General features: G+C 31.7%; 2 protein-coding genes across 4 annotated transcripts in view; one reads left to right on the plus strand and one right to left on the minus strand.

The window, feature by feature from the left end:
- Positions 1–4414: 4414 nt before the first annotated feature.
- On the minus strand, positions 4415–6311 carry LOC145320230 (uncharacterized). The gene is made up of 4 exons (XM_080162662.1): positions 6198–6311; positions 5348–5398; positions 4918–4987; positions 4415–4573 (listed from the first exon to the last, which is right to left on the minus strand). Exons 1-4 carry the CDS (start codon positions 6302–6304, stop codon positions 4415–4417), a joined length of 387 nt encoding a protein of 128 aa, XP_080018788.1. The 5' UTR covers positions 6305–6311.
- A 5304-nt stretch (positions 6312–11615) lies between these two features.
- Positions 11616–21774, plus strand: part of LOC145318630 (carbohydrate sulfotransferase 12-like) — a 62114-nt gene continuing 51955 nt past the window's right edge. Inside the window, exons 1-6 of one of the 3 annotated variants that reach the window (XM_080160025.1) lie at positions 11616–11769; positions 12153–12209; positions 18085–18256; positions 20146–20186; positions 21066–21141; positions 21677–21764. In XM_080160025.1, the coding sequence (XP_080016151.1) occupies positions 11744–11769; positions 12153–12209; positions 18085–18256; positions 20146–20186; positions 21066–21141; positions 21677–21764 (460 nt within the window). In that variant the 5' untranslated portion in view covers positions 11616–11743. The remainder of the gene's footprint in view (positions 11770–12152; positions 12210–18084; positions 18257–20145; positions 20187–21065; positions 21142–21676; positions 21765–21774) is intronic. The other 2 variants (XM_080160024.1, XM_080160028.1) reach the window with 2 other exon arrangements.

Consider the following 21774-nt stretch of genomic DNA (forward strand, 5'->3'; position numbering starts at 1 on the left):
ACAATTTTACCAGAAATATATATTTTTGGATTTAAAAAAATAGAAACCTTATCTTAATTTTGATTTTAACAGGGACTTAATTAGCATCTTATATACAGATCAATTCTAAAATTAAATTAAGAAGATTAAAATAATAGATATGATACATATAGAAAATCCATCTGACTCCATGTTTCGCCAATCTTAAAAAGTGATTTTTTACAAACAAAAATTGTTGTTTATATTTTGTTACATACGAGATACGGGCGACGAAATTTGAGTCAAATTTTTTTGACGTTGTAATGTTTTTAGAAAGCTGACTTTTTTCAAAGAATTGTATAACGGATCTTGGACAAAGTAGCTTCGGACAAAGTAGCTTCGGACAAAGTAGCTTCAGGACAAAGTAGCTTCAGGACAAAGTAGCTTCAGGACAAAGAAGCTTCGGACAAAGTAGCTTCGGACAAAGTAGCTTCGGACAAAGTAGCTTCAGGACAAAGTAGCTTCAGGACAAAGTAGCTTCAGGACAAAAAAGCTTCGGACAAAGTAGCTTCGGACAAAGTAGCTTCGGACAAAGTAGCTTCGGACAAAGTAGCTTCAGGACAAAGTAGCTTCAGGACAAAGCAGCTTCAGGACAAAGTAGCTTCGGACAAAGTAGCTTCGGACAAAGTAGCTTCAGGACAAAGTAGCTTCAGGACAAAGTAGCTTCAGGACAAAGAAGCTTCGGACAAAGTAGCTTCGGACAAAGTAGCTTTGGACAAAGTAGCTTCAGGACAAAGTAGCTTCAGGACAAAGTAGCTTCAGGACAAAGTAGCTTCGGACAAAGTAGCTTCGGGCAAAGTAGCCTCCACTTGTGGACAAAGATCTGTAAAATGTTTCAACCAATGAGATGTCTTGAATGTACCGGCAGTATTCTCCTATTGGCTGATTTAGGCAATATGTCTCTAGAGTATCTTTATTATTAAAATAAAACAAGTACAACAATATTGTGTTTCAGCTCAGCTTGCAAAATAAGCAAATACAAAGACGCTAACTGCCATAATAACAGGCCTAGAACAATCCTAATTAATATTAAACTGTCGGAAATAATAAAGAAAAGAAATAGTTATAAATTAATTATTATTGTCTTACAAACCAAAATTTTCTAAATCTGTCTTTGTGAGCATAAACTTTGATTTTAAACATAAAATGATTAAAACAAATAAACTTTACAAGTTATTTTTATTATTAGGTTATAGGATAGCTTTGTTTTATCTGCATCATAAAAATGAAATGGCTTCTTTTCAATAAATTATTAAAAGCTAAACGAACATTTAATATTTTGTAATATTTCTTTGCTAAGACTAAGCTTTTATTCGGTTACTAAGGATTAATTTTAGCTGCAAACCTTCTTTTTAATATCTATGGTTTATTTCGTTAGATGTTTACTCTTGTCATGAATTGCCCCTTCTAAATATCTATAATACAAAGTAGCTTGATGTCTGTCCGTCTGTCCGTCTGACCGTCTGTCCGTCTGTCTGTCTGTCTGTCCGTCTGTCCCTTAAGATCTCGGTAACCACTGAACTGATCGGATTCTACTCTTCAGGGAATATACCTACTGGTCCTGTGGTGGTTTTAGGCTATTTTCTTAGGGGGTGGGACACCCCCAACCCCCCCAAAAATAAAAAAAATTGTCTTAACCTCTTTTCGAGGAAGCTTTGTGTTTATCAAGATCGAAATTAATTTCCTTATTCACAATTCCAATTCAGCGAAAATGTCGTCTTTGTTTGATTTTCCTTTCCTAAAGAGACGCGGCATGGAATGTTGTTTATGTTTTGGTGTCTCCACGTTCTTTACTTTTGAATAATATGTGAGTGGATAAAGATTTCGGAGAATAAAGTCGGGCCTATCATTGGTCTCATAGTGCGTGAACAACCCTAGTATACCAGGGGCTTTAACCATAAGAACTTCAGGTAGATTTTCTTCATTTTACATTTAAATTGAATGGCGTATAGGACGGTTTTATTAAGTTTAAAGGCTTTAGCCAGCTACACATGAAATTTTATTATGATTCAATTATTATGTTTTAGTAATTTTTATGTGCCTTTATTTTTGCATTTAACAATGATCTATTAAACCAAATAATTTTCCTTTAAAGCCAAAGTACCCAAAGATTCTTAACCGTAGAAAAAAAGATTTTAAAAAGCAAATAATATTACGTGGTTATAAAAACTGGAATTTTGTATTAATTGATTTTGTAATTTCAGGACTTTGAAATAGTTTGTGTCAATAAATCTATACTCAAACCTGCTGTTGAAACTTGATGGTTCCTGATGTTGGGGGATTTGTCCGTAAGACTAAGATCTCTAGAACTTCCCGCGAATTCGGAAGTCACACTTAACCAAAGTGTCATGGTTAAGACAAAAATCCACCCCCAAAAATTTTTTTTTTTACATTTTTTGTAAAATCTCAGTAACTGCTGATCAAATTGGGCTCTACCCTTCTGGGAATATACCTACTGGTCCTCTGGTGGTTTTAAGCTATTTTCTTGGGGGGTGGGACACCCCAACCTCCCCAAAAATAAAAAAAATCCCCACTTCCAAAATTTTTAATTTTTTAAAATTTTTGTAAACAAAAACCAGTAATTGGGGTGGGGGAACCCAAATGCAACATGGGGCGAAGCCCCCATGAATCCCCCCCCCCCAAAAAAAAAAACTAAATATTTTTTTTTTAAATTTTAATTTTTGTGTATGCGAACAACCTAGGTTTAATTTTTACGAATTGAAATTTTTGTGTATACGGCAAACAAACTGGGTTTAATTTGTACAAATTAAAATTTTTGTGCATAAAACGCACAACCTGGGTTTAATTTGTACAAATTAAAATTTTTGTGCATAAAACGCACAACCTGGGTTTAATTTTACCACAGAGTAATTAAACAAAGAATAATTTTTTTGAATATTTTTATTTAGGAGGGTTGACTTCCCATTACTTCATAGGGCGAAGCCCCTAGAGGCTAGGGGCGAAGCCGCTAGTGTATAATAAACCATTGCCGAAAAAGATTATTCGTTGTTGGTTTGCATTACCCAATCAATATTTAATCAAAGCTCAAAAAGTGTTGAACCAACCAATGGGATAACCTGTTTTTACAATTTTACCTACGTTCTGATAGAAAATCAATTAAAAACATTAATATTAAATTTAAATCGTTTATTTTTCTTCAATGTAACACAAACAAGCTCTGCTCTATTGTACATTATCACTCTTGTTATTTTACAAAGAAAATTTGACCTTCTAAGAAGGACTTTCTAAAAATTAATACTCTCTTAATAAAGATGTTTAGTGTATTTTTAAAAAAAACATGAATAGAACAGTAAAAGATAATTTATTTATCACAATAATAGTTTTACCTTTTAGATACTGGAAATTACAAAGCTATATAAACAAAATAATTATATATAAAAGTTATTTCTTGCATCGTATTATAAACAGCTTTCCGCGGATATAGAATGTACAATTATAAGATTAAAACTAGTTTTTTTTAGCCCCGAGGTGCCAAAGGCACCGGCTAAAAAAAATCTTATGGTTGTACATTTTTATATTCGTAGAATGCTGGATATAATACGATGCTAGACATAGTTTTTTCGTATGGATGAGAACCGGTTTCTATCCACTGGTTTCGAATGAATACGAGAAATACTTTTAAATTCTTTCTAAATGTACTAGCGGATAGGCCTTTTTTCAATTTTAGTTTCAAAATTTGAAAAAATAAATAAGAAGCTACATAGTAAAGGAGAAACAAGTAGGTTCAGCGGCTAGCGATATTCTTCTGTACACGTAAACATACAGCCAACCTGCTACTTTTATATACGAATTTCTGTAAAATAAAATAAAATGAATCTTAAGAGATTGTCATGGTTCTTAGTGGATACGATAGTGGAATATAAATTGATGTATTCCCCTACTGATTGTAAAATTTTAACAAAATGATAGAATTAAGCATCTAAGCATCTATTTGATAACAAAACAAAAAGTTTCAAGCCAACGAATGGCAAATTTTGTTCATTAAACATTGGGTTCCAGTATAATATTCCTTTAATATTATTAAGAAGTCAAAGTGTTCAACTGTCGTCAAATTTCCTTGAAATGAACTCCTTATCAAATTTTTAGTTGCAATTACAGACAGGCTACAACATGCCTAATCGACTAAGGACTCTCTGTTTGAGTTCATACTTTTAAAAAACCAAATATATCTTGTCAAAATTTAAATAAAACCTAATTAAATAGACATACATATGAATGGATATGTTTTTATGTAGCTCATACAAAAACCATACTGCAAGGCTTTTAATTAAGTATAAGGATAGTTTGATCACGTATAGACCTTAAATATAGAAAAGCTTTTCTTTATTCAAATTTATAATATAAAGAAAATTTTAACTTAGAAAGGATTAGCAGATTAACGTGAAGTACTGTTTCCATAATAAAGATCCATATTAGTGGTCCAAGAAATGTTGATGATATACCACAGAGACGGGACTAGAGCCAAGGACACCAGGATTATAATTAATTCTGCCAGCTTATGACAACAGGATGTTTTTCTAACCTCATTTCTTTCCTGGAATGTAGGATGTTTTTAAAATTTAATTTGATAAAAATCTGTCTTATTTTGCGAGAAATTCTTTTGAAGACGTCAATAAGTAGCAAAAAAAAATTTCTATTTCATTTTCTTATTTCTGTATCTATGATTCTATAAGTTATATTCATTACAAAATATTCCTTTAATAATATCACATCTTTACAGTTTGGCTCAAACTAGCAGTGTCCTAGCTTTTCAACCAGTAATTCATTCTACAGAAATAGATAATTTTATCATTCTACAATTATTTATCAGCCTTTGGTGTATCCCAATGGATTCCTGAGATGATAAGAAAGAGAGACAGACAAACTGATTAATATAACCTGTTCCTCTCTTCTTTTTATAATTGCCATCATTTTCTGATTTAAATCTTCTGTCTCACTTTCCAACTGTCTAAAAAGGTTTAATTTTAATGAATAAAATGTTTTTTTGCAAGTTAAGAAATTGCTATTTATTAATAATACTAGTGGCTACCAGGGCAGAAAAAAAACCTAAAACCATATAACGACTTAAATCTAAACAAGGGAAAACTCAATCGGTTATGTTATGTAATTAGCTTTATTAGTTTTATTCATAAAAGTTAATATTCGCAGCATTGATAAAAGCAAAGATTTTCTAAATTTATACTTAGTCTGTTGGTACAAGAATAGAGTTAAATCTCCTCCCCCCCACCGACACATATTATGAATTTTTTAACATTAAAAAACTGGAGCGGAAGGGTTATGACTTTTCCATACTTATTTTAATGCTTACATTTGTTTTTGCCTTCTGTTCATCCATTTATTGTGTTTTGTTGCTTCAAATCTAAGAAATATATTATTTGAGAAGCATGAAAAAGTGGCTCCACATATAGTGACGTCATACGATAGAATAGCCAATGAGAGGCCAGTATACAACAATGGTAGAATTTATGCTGGCCTCTCATTGGTTATTCTATCGTATGACGTCATAATCTGTGGAGCCACTTTTGATAGCTTCTTATTTGATAATGGTCGTAGGATGCATTAGTATCTATATGTTTCTTTAATCTTATCTCAGTATACACTAGACCTAGAAATAACTTTACATTGCAGACTCATAAATGCGTTTGTTCCTCGATGATGATATATACTTATTTTATTACAAATTGACATCCTAGAAACGAGTCTAATTTTAGAGTTGTTTTGCTTTTAAATCAATCCTTCTAATAAAGTAACAGGATGTGTGTTTGTCTGTGTGTCTGTACCGAAGGATCTCGCTAACCGCTGAACCGATCGGATTCTCTTTAACAGGGTAGCTTCTCATAGGTCCCAGGAAGGTGTATAACTCTTTTGGGGGAGGGTACCACGACCCTCCCCAGAGAAATCGACAAAAATAAAATTAAAAACGCCACCCTGCGGACAAATTTTGTAATAGCTAAAAACATTACTAACACAATTTATCGGCGAAAAAAAAATATTTTAGTAAAAAGCTGATTTTAAAATAGATTGAAAAGAAACATTTTTACGTGTCCCTAGAGGCCTCTAGGAGCGTAGCCGCTAGTATAATATATAGTAAATACGGTTTTAAACCAGTTTAACAATTCTACAAAGTACAATAATTCTAAAATTGTAATGTATTTTACCTTTCATCAAAAGACGGAATTTCGTACATACATTTGCTGGTTTCTATGCCCCGCCGTTTTTTTCTCTCGCGGTTGGCGCGGGTTAATTGGGCTATTATAGCCGCCATTTTATGCTCTATTAATAATTCATCAATTGTTTTTAAATGAAATTTAGCAATCTATTCAATTAAAAAATATTTTAGACTTAATAAAGGCGTTTGATTTATATAGAAAAAAACTTTTGGGAATAGTCCCTTTCGTAACATCGCCCCATATGGGGCGATTCGTCGTATTTTTAAAAGTGCTTTTTATAGGTTATTTTGGGTTAGGTTAGGTTATATTGGGTTGGGTGTTTGCCCAACAGGGTTAGGTAATTGGCCCCGCAGGGTTAGAGCCCCCCGCAGGGGCTAGAAATAGGAGAAAAGCTACTGTGAAAAATAAAAAATGTTACGAAAGGGACTATACCAAAACTTTTTATTAAGATTTCGATCATCTATACCAGACAAAATTTTTTCTAATATTTAGAATGAACTAAAAATTATCTAAATGACAATTGATTATAGATCGATAACTATAATCTTTAAGATTGCTGTACATTTTGGATTTTGATTTTCAGGAAAGCATCATGAGTGCTTGAGTAAATGTAGTCGTTTTTCAAGATATATATATAGCTCCTTTTTGTCTAAATGCCAAATGAAATCTAGAGATGATATTTTGTTTAATGCCAGACAAATTCTTGAAGATACAATTAGAAAATGAAGAAATATAGAATTCCATTACAACATTATTTATTCATATTTCCATCTATTTTAATCTTGTAATGTAATTGTAGATAATTTTGAGTAGACATTTGGCTGTTTTTTAACAAGGATGACAACATCAAAAAAGCGAAGCTCTGAAACGGTATGACAGACGTACATTAACTATTGTAGATTGTCAGAACTGAATGTGCGGAATATAAATATATAAGTGTTGACAAAATTATACGTAAATTTGTTGCAAAACTTCTTAAATTCAGAAGTTTAAGGACATACGGCCATTTTTAGGATTTGATTATAGAGTTGCTTTGCTTTTATATTGTACCTTTTTGTAATAGGAATCAGTGCTCCAAAAATCAGATCAATCGGATGATTATATCACATAAAAAATGTTGTTAAAAAAAGTTAAAAATCAACATTTTAAAATGCAAAGTTTAAAACTGATAGAACAATTGTGGCATGCCTAAATTAACGAAAAAACCTATCCGTTAAAGACGTACGGGCCGACCCTAATTAAAGAAAAGCTTCGCATTCAAAAATGGTGCTTAGCTCCTGAAAAAAAAAACTCGTGCAACCAGGGACTGTACATATTCATATTCTTTATGGTGCCTATAAAAAAATTATGTAATATTAGAATCATTGACTACTTTTTATATATCTATAATATAAAGTAGATTTTTGTCTGCCCGCCCGTCCCTTAGGATCTCGGTAACTACTGAACCGATCGGATTCTACGCTTCAGGGAATATACCTACTGGTCCTGTGGTGGTTTTTAGGCTATTTTCTTGGGGCGTGGAACACTCCCAACCCCCCCAAAAATACAAAAAATCTCCCCCCAATTTTTTTTTGTTATCTAGGTACTTATTTTTTTATGGGGAACAATGTTTTTACAGGAATTCTTCACATAAAACTTGCCAGTAGTACTTAATTTTTTTTCATTTTTTAAAGGGGCGAAGCCGCTAGTAGGCACTATAAAGAGCTTCAGTCCACGTATTTAAAAAGATTAACACTTGTTAAATAGCTGCAATTTCAATTGCGTTAATTAAAATTTAATTCGTCACTAAAAATCAAATACCAAGGATGATATCATACATAAAAGGACAAACAAATATAAACTATTATTTAGAAAATATGAAACACAGTATTTTCTATAAAAACATGTTTAGTAGTAAATTTAGTTATATTGTAGAATTGTGTTATTTATGAAATTACAATATTTAAAGCCGTAATTACAGATTATTTGCTACGCTTCTTATAATATTATGCCTTGTTGACAGAAATAAATCAATTCAATATTTAACTTTGAGAATGCTGAAGTAAATCGTTTTTGAACATTAAAATTGAAAATGGACATTAAGGGGTATAAAAAAGATACATCACTTCTATAATAACATCTATATTACTTCATTCCATTCTAACATGTCTTTACATTCAAAGCTGTTACAATGGAGGAACGAGTGAAACACGAAATAATGAAAAGATAAGCTTTTAAACAACCGAAACATTGTTTTGTCTACTTATTGTAGTGGTGAATGACTGATTTGAACTGGAAAATAGTCATAGAAATGACCTTCTTTCAAAACGACGCAATAAGACTTTAATTATTTGTTTCAAGAATAAGACAATAAGTTGACTATCCTTTTTCAAGAACCTAAATGTGACTAAATTCCGAGTTTTTATAATTATGTTTATGCAAATACAAAGAAGACATGGTTTGGAAACTTTTATTCTGAAAAGCCAACTGAAAATGGAAAATGGAAAGGCTCCAATACTTGAAATATAAAAGAATAACTTTTTTGTGAAAACATCTATAATATCATGCAATCCAAAACATATAAAATTTTCTAAATATAAATATTTTATGACCAGATAAAAAATATCATGAAAGATGGAATATATAGTGTAGTATCGTTGTTACTCTATAAATAGGGTCTGTCTATCAATACGTCCATTTTACAATTACGCTAACAAAAAATAAACATATTTTAAGGACATGCTGTGTAATGTGTATGTATGTATACATATTGAATTGAGGAGCCGTCTCCGAGAGCCAGTCGGCTCCGAAAATTGAAACAATTAAATCTTATAATTAAAAAATTGCCGTTTTAACCCTTACAAGTCGGACAACATTTCCACACCTCAATCGGTCGGGAGTGAGGGGGGGGGATATTATCTTGGCTACTATTAAAGCTAGAGGGCCAAAACATTTGTGCAGTCCGCTTCCTTCAACCTTTGTTTTTAAGTCCTTTTTTGCTTAAAAATCATAAACAGCTGTAATTTTCTTATTTTTGTAGATTTTATATTAGAATCTCAAAACATAAATTTCGACGGCGGTTGCAGTCGGCGATCAGCGGGAAAACCGCGGCGGATTTTAAAATATAATATTTGAATCTGTCAAAGTAAAAATTGCGCTCACATGAGCCTTTTAAAGATTTCTATAGACCTTGAGGATTAGGACCTGCAGGATCATACCAGGAACCTGAATTTGACCTGAATCGCTGTGTGAACGCCAAAAAAAGTCATATATCTATAATACAAAGTAGAACGATGTCTGTCCTTCCGTCTGTCTGTCTGTCCGTCCCTTAAGATCTCAGTAACCACTAAACCAATCGAATTCTACTCTTCAGGGAATATACCTACTGGTTCTGTGGTAATTTTAGGCTATTTTCTTGGGGGGTGTGACACCCCCAACCCCCCAAAAAACAAAAAATCCCCCCCCCCCATTTTTATTGTAGAAGATTTCCTTGGTCCTTTTACGTATTTCGCCAAATTATTTTTTATCACCTCTTGAGGCAAAGCCCCTAGAGGCTAGGGGCGAAGCCGCTAGTATTATATATATAGTATTTATTACTTTTACTTTCAAATGGAAACGATTAGATTTATTACATTTGTAATTACTAATTAGGAATATTTCCTTCATAAAAGATACTCATATATTGTGGAAATAAAACATGTATTTTGTACACTTAATTACTTAAATTTTATTTATTTCTAATAAATCAAGGATGACAGCATCCATAAGTAGCGAAGCTCAAAAATTATGGACGGATATCCGGAAAAAAATGAACTTTAGAGCAGTTTCATAAAAAAAACATTAAACTAAAAATTTTTACACACGGACGGACAGACGGACATTTCGAATTATAGAGTAGCTTCGCTTCTAATAAACTATATATTGATCCATAAAAGGTTAAACAGCCGCTTTCATGACAATTTCGTCAAACGACGATAAACCATAAAGGGAAATTGTCTGCTGCCGATGATCCCTATATAAAAATAACAGGATGTCTACACTATCCGAAGAATTTTGCTAACCACTGAACCGTTATCATACTCTTTTAGAGTGTAGCTTCTCATAGATCCTGTTCAAATAATGAAATATGATTTTTTTACGCGATGCTACTCTATACATGATCAAGTACTTCTGTCAGAAATACTATTTTAATTGGTTAAAACATGAATAATTTGTTCTCTTTGGATGACGTTGTTGTGTTTCAGAGGTTTATTCAACCCACCAACTCCAACCCCCCATTTTTTTTGGGGGGGGGGGGATATTACTTAGCCCCCGCTTTACTTTGATGTCTTGTGTAAAAAGTCGACATCTAAATTAGAACAGCAAGCCTCGAAAAAAGGAAGAAAAAGGCGGGTCATTGGTGACTGTCGATCCCTGGTCAACAGATGGAATTCAAATTTATGAAATTAACATAATTAATTAATCAATATTAAATTAGGATCTAAAATAATATTGATTGAATATATTCTATATTTCAAAAAAAAAAGGTATATAGTTTTCAACTTTTCCTTCAATGCAATATTTTTAGTGCTTTCTCTTCTTTTTATAGGCTAAAAACCACTAAGCAATGTTATCGTAAACCTTGATCTGTCTGCCCAAGTAGTAGGAAGGACGTCTGTGTGTCAGTCACACCACACGTAACACCAAGGACATTTTGGATTTAATAGGAATTTCAATATGATTTTGTTAAAATTATCAGAAAATAATTTGCATTAAGATGTATTTGTAAGTCTATATGCATTTAATTAACGTAAAAAGTTCAAAAACGTAAAAGTTTTAAATATTATAAAAAAATGTGGAATAGTTATATATCGCATCGTATTATAAACAGCTTTCCGCTAATATAAAAATGTACAACTGTAAGATTAATTTTAGCCCCGAGATGCCAAAGGCTTTTAAATCTTATGATTGTACATTTTTATATTAGTAGAATACTGGATATAATACGATGCTATTCATAATTTTTCAGTATGGCTTAGAACCAGTTCTAATCCACAGGATATTAATCGGTTTCGAAGCAATACTGGAAAAACTTTTTGATTGTATATCCACTTTAAGCCAGAAAACATCTGTTATTTTCCAACAAGGATAACAACATCAATAAGTAGCGAAGCTCAAAATAATGAAATTACAAAAAACATAAAAATCTAGGAAGCTATCTAGCACCCCAGTTAACAGATAGATGGACAAAACAATGTATTGCATAGATGAGTATATGTAATAGGAATCTCCACTAAAAATTTCAGTTGTCTATCTTTAATAGGAGCCGTGAAAATCACGTTTCCCCCATTTCGTTACGGACTTACTGACGGACAGACAAAGCGAATTATAGAGTAGCTTCGCTACTAAAATTTGACCATCTTTATGATTTGAACATTCAAGTAAATCAATATGGACAGATGTTTAAAACTATTACATATTAGCACTCCAGTATACCAAGTTGTGTAAAAGAATTTAAACATAAACAAAAAAAGAAATTAGAATTCAAATATTTATGTTAAATTGAAATTAAAATCATGTATTTTACTCGAAACAAAATAATGTAAGTATATTCATAATCTTTAAAAACTCGACGTCTAGTTTCTGCTTTTTAATAAGTCTTTTCAATTGCAATATTTAGTAAATTTTCAGGCAGCCTTAAAAGGGAAGAAAAGAAAGGACTTCAAGGATATCTTTCATTAAAATTTGTGAAATAATGAAATGTATTTGTTGTTGTTATTTTTTTTAACTTTTATTATTTGAGAATAGGGCAACTAAACAAATAAACATCTTTTTGGTTTAAGTAAAACTCAAAATTATAAATGTCTAACTTGAGCGTATATAAGAGCCAACCTTTACAGACAAGTGAGAAAATATTGCATTCAGTTTGAGGATTGTCCTATTTCTCACAATATACATAATTTACATAGTGCTTGTTTTATTTAGAAATATCATTGGAGTTTTATGTGGCATAATATTCTTCACATTGTTCATTTATTCTCAGTAAGTAATGCTTTATTTTACCCATAAAAGTCGGGCCACTTTCCGCACCTTAATATTTAAGTAACAGGTTTGATGGCATCCTGTGCCCGCCAAGATGAAGATATTCAAAAATTCCAACTCTTAGTTATGTCAAAGTCAATATTTAAAAGTTACATAGCTCTCTATATTTCACACACAGAAAATGAGATAGAAAAAAACAGAGAGGGGAGGGGACAACCTTAGAAAAAATATTATTCTAAAACCTAGTGACTTCATCACTGGTCCCAATTTGTCCAGCAGTTGGCGAAATTCATAGCTTCATCGTGTATTATAGGCTGATGGCTTTGCCCCAAGCCTACAGAGACTACACCACAAATTTCAATTATGTAAAGTTTCTCTATTATAGGTTAAACTCAGGGAGGAAGGGAGGGGACAATGGATCTAAAATTCATATTTTTGACAGTCTTAGACTTTGGGTACCAGAACACATGCAACTTTTAAAATTTTGGCCAATTTCAAAGACTTTGGGTACTATCTCGAAGAATGGGTGGGATAAACCAGAAATTCTACTGTGATACTTATGTAACTATCAATTCTAATCAACCCCTTTTCAAATATGAAATCAACCCCCATTTATGGTATTATTTTTAAGAAACTGCCAGTACTAAGGTCATACCTTTTTATTATAAATTACAGACTATTCACAGGAAAATAAGACAGGATACCCTAATGTTAAATATTTATCTTTCAGTGTTTAATAATTTATTATTATACAAATCTAATAAAGATTGCTATATCTAAATTTTTTGAATTTTCCAGATATATCTGGTTTTGAAGGTATTGAGTTAGAACTCTAAAATTGAATTAATTGCCCATTGTCCCCTCCCTTACTCCCTGGGTTAAACTTAGGCTTGTGCACTTTAATGTGTACACTGCACATTGGGGCAAATCAACCAAAAAGGGGATTTAATTATTTAGTACCCTTAAAATTCATCTCACAAAAATTTCATTTTATACTTTTTTGTAGGTAATTTAACAACAAACAAATTTGCTTTTATGTTTTTTTTCTGTCATTTGAAAGAAACATGGAGATAAAGGTCATTTTATGAAGGTAGATAGAGAATTACCAGATTAACCCCTCCCGAAAATAGTCCCCCCTTACCCTATCCATCTATCTATCCATTAATCTATCCATCTATCTATCCATATATCTATTCATCTACCTATTATTATGAAGGTAGATAGAAAATTACCAGATTAACCCCTCCCGAAAATAGTCCCCCCTTACCCTATCCATCTATCTATCCATCTATCTATCCATCAATCTATCCAGCTATCTATCCATATATCTATCCATCTATCTATCCATCTATCTATCCATCTATCTATCCATCTATCTATCCATCTATCTATCCATCTATCTATCCATCTATCTATCCATCTATCTATCCATCTATCTATCCATCTATCTATCCATCTATCTATCCATCTATCTATCCATCAATCTATCCATCTATCTATCCATCAATCTATCCATCTATCTATCCATATATCTATCCATATATCTATCCATCTATCTATCCATCTATCTATCCATCTATCTATCCATCTATCTATCCATCTATCTATCCATCTATCTATCCATCTATCTATCCATCTATCTATCCATCTATCTATCCATCTATCTATCCATCTATCTATCCATCTATCTATCCATCTATCTATCCATCTACCTATCCATCTATATATCGATCCATCTATCTATCCATCTATCTATCCATCTATCTATCCATCTATCTATCCATCTATCTATCCATCTATCTATCCATCTATCTATCCATCTATCTATCCATCTATCTATCCATCTATCTATCCATCTATCTATCCATCTATCTATCCATCTATCTATCCATCTATCTATCCATCTATCTATCCATCTATCTATCCATCTATCTATCCATCTATCTATCCATCTATCTATCCATCTATCTATCCATCTATCTATCCATCTATCTATCCATCTATCTATCCATCTATCTATCCATCTATCTATCCATCTATCTATCCATCTATCTATCCATCTATCTATCCATCTATCTATCCATCTATCTATCCATCTATCTATCCATCTATCTATCCATCTATCTATCCATCTATCTATACATCTATCTATCCATCTATCTATCCATCTATCTATCCATCTATATATCGATCCATCTATCTATCCATATATCTATTCATCTATCTATCCATCTATCTATCCATCTATCTATCCATCTATCTATCCATCTATCTATCCATCTATCTATACATCTATCTATCCATCTATCTATCCATCTATCTATCCATCTATATATCGATCCATCTATCTATCCATATATCTATTCATCTATCTATCCATCTATCTATCCATCTATCTATCCATCTATCTATTCATCTACCTATCCATCTATCTATCATCTCTTTATCCATCAACTATCAATTTTTCTATCCATCTATCTATCCATCTATCTATCCATCTATCTATCCATCTATCTATCCATCTATCTATCCATCTATCTATCCATCTATCTATCCATCTATCTATCCATCTATCTATCCATCTATCTATCCATCTATCTATCCATCTATCTATCCATCTATCTATCCATCTATCTATCCATCTATCTATCCATCTATCTATCCATCTATCTATCCATCTATCTATCCATCTATCTATCCATCTATCTATCCATCTATCTATCCATCTATCTATCCATCTATCTATCCATCTATCTATCCATCTATCTATCCATCTATCTATCCATCTATCTATCCATCTATCTATCCATCTATCTATCCATCTATCTATCCATCTATCTATCCATCTATCTATCCATCTATCTATCCATCTATCTATCCATCTATCTATCCATCCATCTGTCTATCCATTTACTTATCCATCTATCTATCCATATATCTATTCATCCATCTGTCTATCCATTTACTTATCCATCTATCTATCCATATATCTATTCATCTACCTATCCATCTATCTATTCATCTATCTATCCATCAACTATCTTGAATTTCTTGTTTAAAATGTCTAATTAGGGGTTTTGGTTATCAGAGCAATATGAGAATTTTTTAGTAGCGCAGCTATCCTATCACTAGCTATCCATCTATCTATCCATATATCTATTCATCTACCTATCCATCTATCTATTCATCTATCTATCCATCAACTATCTTGAATTTCTTGTTTAAAATGTCTAATTAGGGGTTTTGGTTATCAGAGCAATATGAGAATTTTTTAGTAGCGCAGCTATCCTATCACTAGCTTTTTGGGCCCTTTAAAGTGTAACTAGGTTAATTGTAGTCGGATTTTAGTGTTCAAAGTGTCAAATTTGGGGTCATGGAATTCATTTCAGTAGGAGGGGAGGGGATGGTGTAAATGGGGGTGGATGGGGATCCTTATTTTAGCAAGCTACAAGTTTCACTTTATTTTTATGTTTAATAAATCCATTATAAATGTGGGCATGATAAACATAAATTTTTTTAACTAATATCTATATTTATAAGGATATTATGATTCTTGTTTACTGTATACTAGCGGCTTCGCCCCTAGCCTCTAGGGGATTTGCCCCAAGAGGTAATTAAACAAGGATGACAACATCCATGAAAGAAGCGAAGCTCTGAAATGGAAGGACAAACGAACATTAACACTTGTGAAGTGTCAGAACTGAATATTAATGCATGTCTATACAAAATTGTAATTAAAACTGATTAAATACATGTTACTGTTTAAGTACATACTGACGTTTTTAGGACTTGATTATAGAGATGCTTCGCTTATAAAAATAGACGTTATTGAAATAGGAATCAGTATTCAAAAAATCAGATGAATAGGATATTTTTAACATTCAAAACCATTATTTGTTGTCAAAAAAGTAAAAATCAGCTTGTTATTAATGGATGTACGGACTTTCTGGTAACGATTATAGAGTTGCTGTGCTTTCTAAGTCGTACCTAACTGTTGTAGAAATCAGCATGAAAAGTTTGAGATCGATAGGACAATTCTAGCCTGTTTAAGTTAAGTAAAAAAGCTAACTGTACCAGACGTACGGACGGACCGACCCTAATTATAGAAATATGAAAAAATTGAGGGGGATTTTTATTTTTGAAAAAGATCTTTAAACAACCACAGGACCAGTAGATATATTCCCTGAAGAGTAGAATTCAATCAGTTTAGTGGTTAGCGAGATCTTAAGGGATGGGCGGACAGACAAACAGACATCAAGCTACTTTGTATTATATATTAACACCTAGGGATCTAAGGAACAAAACAATAACCGATTAATATGTACATCCCCAATATTGATACATATTTAATAAATACATATTTAATAAGTTATATTACAAAATTATTTGTCTGTAGATGACAATTAGTGGTTGAAAAGTTTTGACACTCATCAACAACACTTAATGAACCAACCAATAAAAAATCAATTAAATTTCCTGAAGTTCTTATGCTAACGAATATAAAAACGTTATTATAAAACTTTGAAGTTTGGGGACTAGTGTAATTAACAGTCCCCTCCCTTTCTAAATAAAACTGCTGACTTTAAACATGAATACCCTGTAACTACATAATCTAAAAACAAAGCATTACCAATAGACAGACAGATAGACTACTTGCTAATTCAAATTTAGAATGATTATAAGAACCTCAGGTTATTTGCATATTAACTTTACCTTTTCGCAGTGAGGTAGGGGACATTGGCCGGGCTGTTTATAACACTAGTCCCCAAAGTTTTACATTTGTGTTTAAACGTTTTAACTACTAACTTTAATCTACAAAAGGGGTAATTTTGTGTATTATCATTGGGGATGTACAACAATTTATTGACCTTTGTCTTATCCCTTTAGATCCCTGATATTTGTAATAATCTATAGAAACGATTATTTAGTTACATTAAAACATCAAACATAAAGAGGTTTAGATTTAGGTTTAGTCAGAATAAATATTTCTTAATATGTCTATGTTTCTGTGTCTTTTATTTATTTGAATTATATCTTAAGTTTTGACTTTAAAAGCGCATTTAAACGCCTTTTCTTACAAGCTTTTCGTGCACCCACGTTCAGAAAACGGGCTAAAAACCCCTACGGGGGCGCGGGGGGGTAAATGAGACCAGTACAGGTGATTATGATATGTCTTTGGGTAATCAAATATCGTATTTTTAGTCGGTGGCAACCAGTGAAAACATGTTTCCTCTTACTGTCTTCTTAAATGTTGATTAAAAAACAAACAAATAAAAACTAAAATCTTGACTTCAACTAGAATTATTTAAGACTAATTTCTTCAATTTGTGTTTTTTTCTTTTATACTGTCAAAATATATGTAATGCATGACTCATCAGAAGTTATTTTGTCTAATTACGTTAATTCTAAGAGATTTTATAATACTTTTAAAATAGTTGGTGAAACACAAAAAGTATGCCTTTTTCTGTAAGAAAATTTTTGCATTTCTTGACTTCCATGCATTAGAATGCTTACTTAAAAAGCGTATTTTTACGATTCCTTTGAAATCTGATGTACATTGGGTATGATAATACTCATAGAATGTTTAAAACTTGATTTGGGGGTGGTGAATTGTTGCCCCTGTGTGCACTGTAATAAATAAAACTGACTTATACATACTTGAATAATCCTTATTAAGATTGGAAAGAATAAGAATGGGTTTCCATTTTGGGATTCAGGATTTTTTATCTTTGGAACTTCATCAAATAGGGTGGATGTGAGCCACCCCCTTTTGATTATTTTTTGGATACATTTTTCACAAATCATGAAAGTAGTTTAAAAACTTAAACTCTGTTTTTTTTATATTATGTATATATTTTACCAAGTTTTATTTTAGAGAGCAAGTTGAAATTAGAAACATTTCTATTCCAGAAGATCTTAGAACCCATGCTAGATCAATATTAGGATTTAAATCTAAATCTTCTGACAGTGAAAATCCTGACAGTTATGAAAAGAAACCATCTGACATAAACATTTCCGATGAGTGTTCAAAATTTTTGGAGGACCAGGTATTTCATTCTAATTAATATATGAAGTAAAATATATAATAAATAACATAAAAGATATTTATTCAGTGACAGATTATGCCCTGCTCTACAAAGCACTATATACAATAATACACCAATACTGCTTAGTACCTGGTGTACTATACAATAATTCATAAGATAAAGGGTGAGCAAAAAAAAATGCGTAGATTTTTAAAATTCAAATTGCGCGGCTTAAGTTAATAGTAGAAAAAAGTTACGCATACCATTAGAACCGATAAGAAGTCTATTTTTTGGAAATATAAGAACGATTCCTCTGCTACGTATAGTTAGGGAGCTACGTGTTAAAATGTACCAACTGACTTAAAACTTGACTTGCGAGTATATTAGTAAATATTAGACAATAATTCTTGCAAAAAGACGTGCGTACATTTTAAAATTTCAAATTGCGCGGCTTATGTTAATGGTAGGAAAATGTTACGCATACCGTTAGAACCGCTATGAACTGTATTTTTTGGGAATATAAGAACGGTTCCTGTGCTACAAATAATCTAGGAGCTATGTGGTAAAATGTCCCAAAATTTACTCGCAAGTCAAGTTTTAAGTCAGTTGGGACATTTTAACATGTAGATCCCTAACTATTCGTAGCAGAGGAATCGTTCTTATATTTCCAAAAAATAGACTTCTTACCGGTTCTAATAGTATGCGTAACATTTTTCTACTATTAACACAAGCCGCGCAATTTGAATTTTAAAAATCTACGCATTTTTTTTTGCTCACCCTTTACATGACTTAAACTGTATGATTATTGATTAACAAGTAGATTTTAGGAGGTGAGGATTTGGAACTAAGTTAGCTTACTAAAATTAGGAATATGCGTATCCAAGATGTTTGCATTGCCTTTTTTAGGTTCACATTAAGTTACATATTGATGAGAGAAAAAAACAAGGATGACAACATCATTAAGTAGCGAAGCTCAAAATTATGAATGGATATCAGGAAAAAATTTTCTATAGAGCAGTGTCATACAATAAAAAATAAATAAATTTATGAGATTATTTCTAAAAAGAATTTGGAAGCCTCCAGCGAATAAAATCATAAAAAATAGCAGTTTTGTATAATTAGAGAGCTATGGGCAACACATTAATTTTACTAAACAAATTCGGTGTGTGTAGCTCCTAAATTATTTGTAGCACAGGAACTGTTTTTATATTTCCAAAAACTAGATTTTATATCAGGTCTAAAGGTATACATAACACTTTTCTACTACAAACACAAGCCGCGCAATTTGAATTTTAAAATTCTTTTTGCACACCCAATTCGCAAATATTTAATGATATAATCGCAAGCCAAGTTTACAGTCAGTCTTTGGAGCCTAACTATACAAAGCACAAAAACCATTCTTATATTTTCAAAAACTAAATTTCATATCAATTCTAAGGGTATACATAGTATTTTTACGATGCAAGCTGCAGAGTTGGAATTGAATATGTCCGGATTTTTTTGCGCTCTATTTAGATGATTCTAGTCCACAGCTCTATGCTGGCAAGCAGTGCATTAGATGGCTATTTTTAAAAGAATAATATATGCTTCACTCTAGTGATTAAAAACAGACTTATAGATATTTTTTCGTTAAATATACAATATGGTATTTAAAGTTTAGTGGGGAATCAATAAACACACCCAAAAATGGCTTAGGGCAACTTTCTGCCTCTCCTGTATAGTCTTTTGCAATCATTTTTTCCTGGTAATAACTTTTCAAAAATGAATTTCTATTATATAGTTTGGTATACAAAACATAAATATAAATATGTGTCCCATTACACTTACATACACCTCTAAAATTTTAAGACATTAATCTTTAAAAAAAATAATGACTTTCTAATTGTAACATCATCTTATACACATTTTAGGAATGGAGGAAAAATAGAATAAAGAGCTTTTGTGAAGCAAGGTATTTATAACTTTAAAGTTTATAAAAATCAATCAAATATTCATGCTTCTTCTTTAAATGCCCCAAATATGTAAAAAGTTATCAAATAAGTTAGCTCCGTTAATAGTTTAATCTGAGAACGATATTGTGGGTCTTGTATTATTTACTAAGTATATTTGCGCTAACTTTTATTTAATGAAATCTTCCAATTTTTAACCTGTACAAAACGGCCTGCTTAATTGCTTCAAGATCCATGTCAGATCTATATAGGAAATAAATGTCTATAAACGAGCTCAAGTTTTCCAAGGAATATTCGTTAAAAACTTATAGTGCTCCAATAATCCATAATAAACTCTCATTGCCCAGAACGATAAGACCCATTATTTCACTTTATTAAAAATAAATTCATTTTTTTATTTCATGTTGCTATTTACATTATAATGAAGTATTTAATTTCTAATCATAAAAAAGAAAATTTAAATTTATGATATAATAAATTTAAGAAAACTCTGTTTTAAAAGAATTCGATTGTGGCGACACTTTGTGTGTTCAAATATTGAACTAAAATTGTAATCATATAATAAACCCTTTGGTGATGGTAATGTAAAGAAAAAAATATAATTTAAAAGATCTTTTTAAGATCATTTAAATTATTAAATATTTACTTCCGTTTAAATAGTAATGCCGGGTGAGGAAAATAGATTTATTGAGAAATATAAATGCATATAGAAAACTAGCCAATAGGGAGATAGTTATATCGAGCCAACTCTAGTTTTTATAAAAGTTGTAAGTAATAACTTTACTTTATACAGATGTATTTTTTGAAAAATTTCACCAGAATATTATTTTCACAAATTTCTTGTAAGTGGAAGCAATAATGCTATTAACTATTTGTTTAAGGCCAGAATACAATGCTACACAATCTTACATATTGTACATGGAAAATAAAAACCTGGCTTATTGTAAACATGCGAAGGTTAGATTTTAATATTAGATTTTACATCATAGTTAGATTAAATATAGATCAGATCATGATATTTGTGGTTCACTAACCTACTAATCAATTCTTAAAGGACATATTTCAGATATTCATTATATAAAATTTTTAACCTTAGGTAATACAGCTATACACTAAGATAGGTTAACATATGTGAGACCTGACAAATTTTTCTTGATATGTTATTTTGAGAAAGGCACACCTTAATATCTCCTGATTCTTTTTTTCTAATGGACAATAATAAGCATTTGACTCTTTCTGTTTTCCATGAAGACCAGATAAGACAATGTAGGACTTGGTAGTCTCAGCTGTCGCAGCAGCCGCAAGCATTCATATCCTGCTAGCTCAAGGCCTAGGCCTACCCCTAAGACAAGAAGGGGGGGTGGGGGTTTAAAGGGGTGTTTTTTAAATTAGATAACCCTCTCCCCCATCCCCAACAATTAAAAACACTTCTTTTACCTACCCCCCTCCAAAAAAAAGGATTCAGCTGCATGAAAACTTGTTAATTTTCTAGGTCGCATCTACTACTTTGTCGTCTGAAATTATTCAGCTCCTAGGCCTAATGAAACCTGAATATAGTATTAATCGTGAGAGCAATAAAGGTAAGAAAAT

This window comes from Acartia tonsa, chromosome 5 (genome assembly GCF_053477335.1).
Source record: "Acartia tonsa isolate MP-2025a chromosome 5, ASM5347733v1, whole genome shotgun sequence".
In the NCBI taxonomy this organism is placed as follows: Eukaryota; Metazoa; Arthropoda; class Copepoda; order Calanoida; family Acartiidae; genus Acartia; species Acartia tonsa.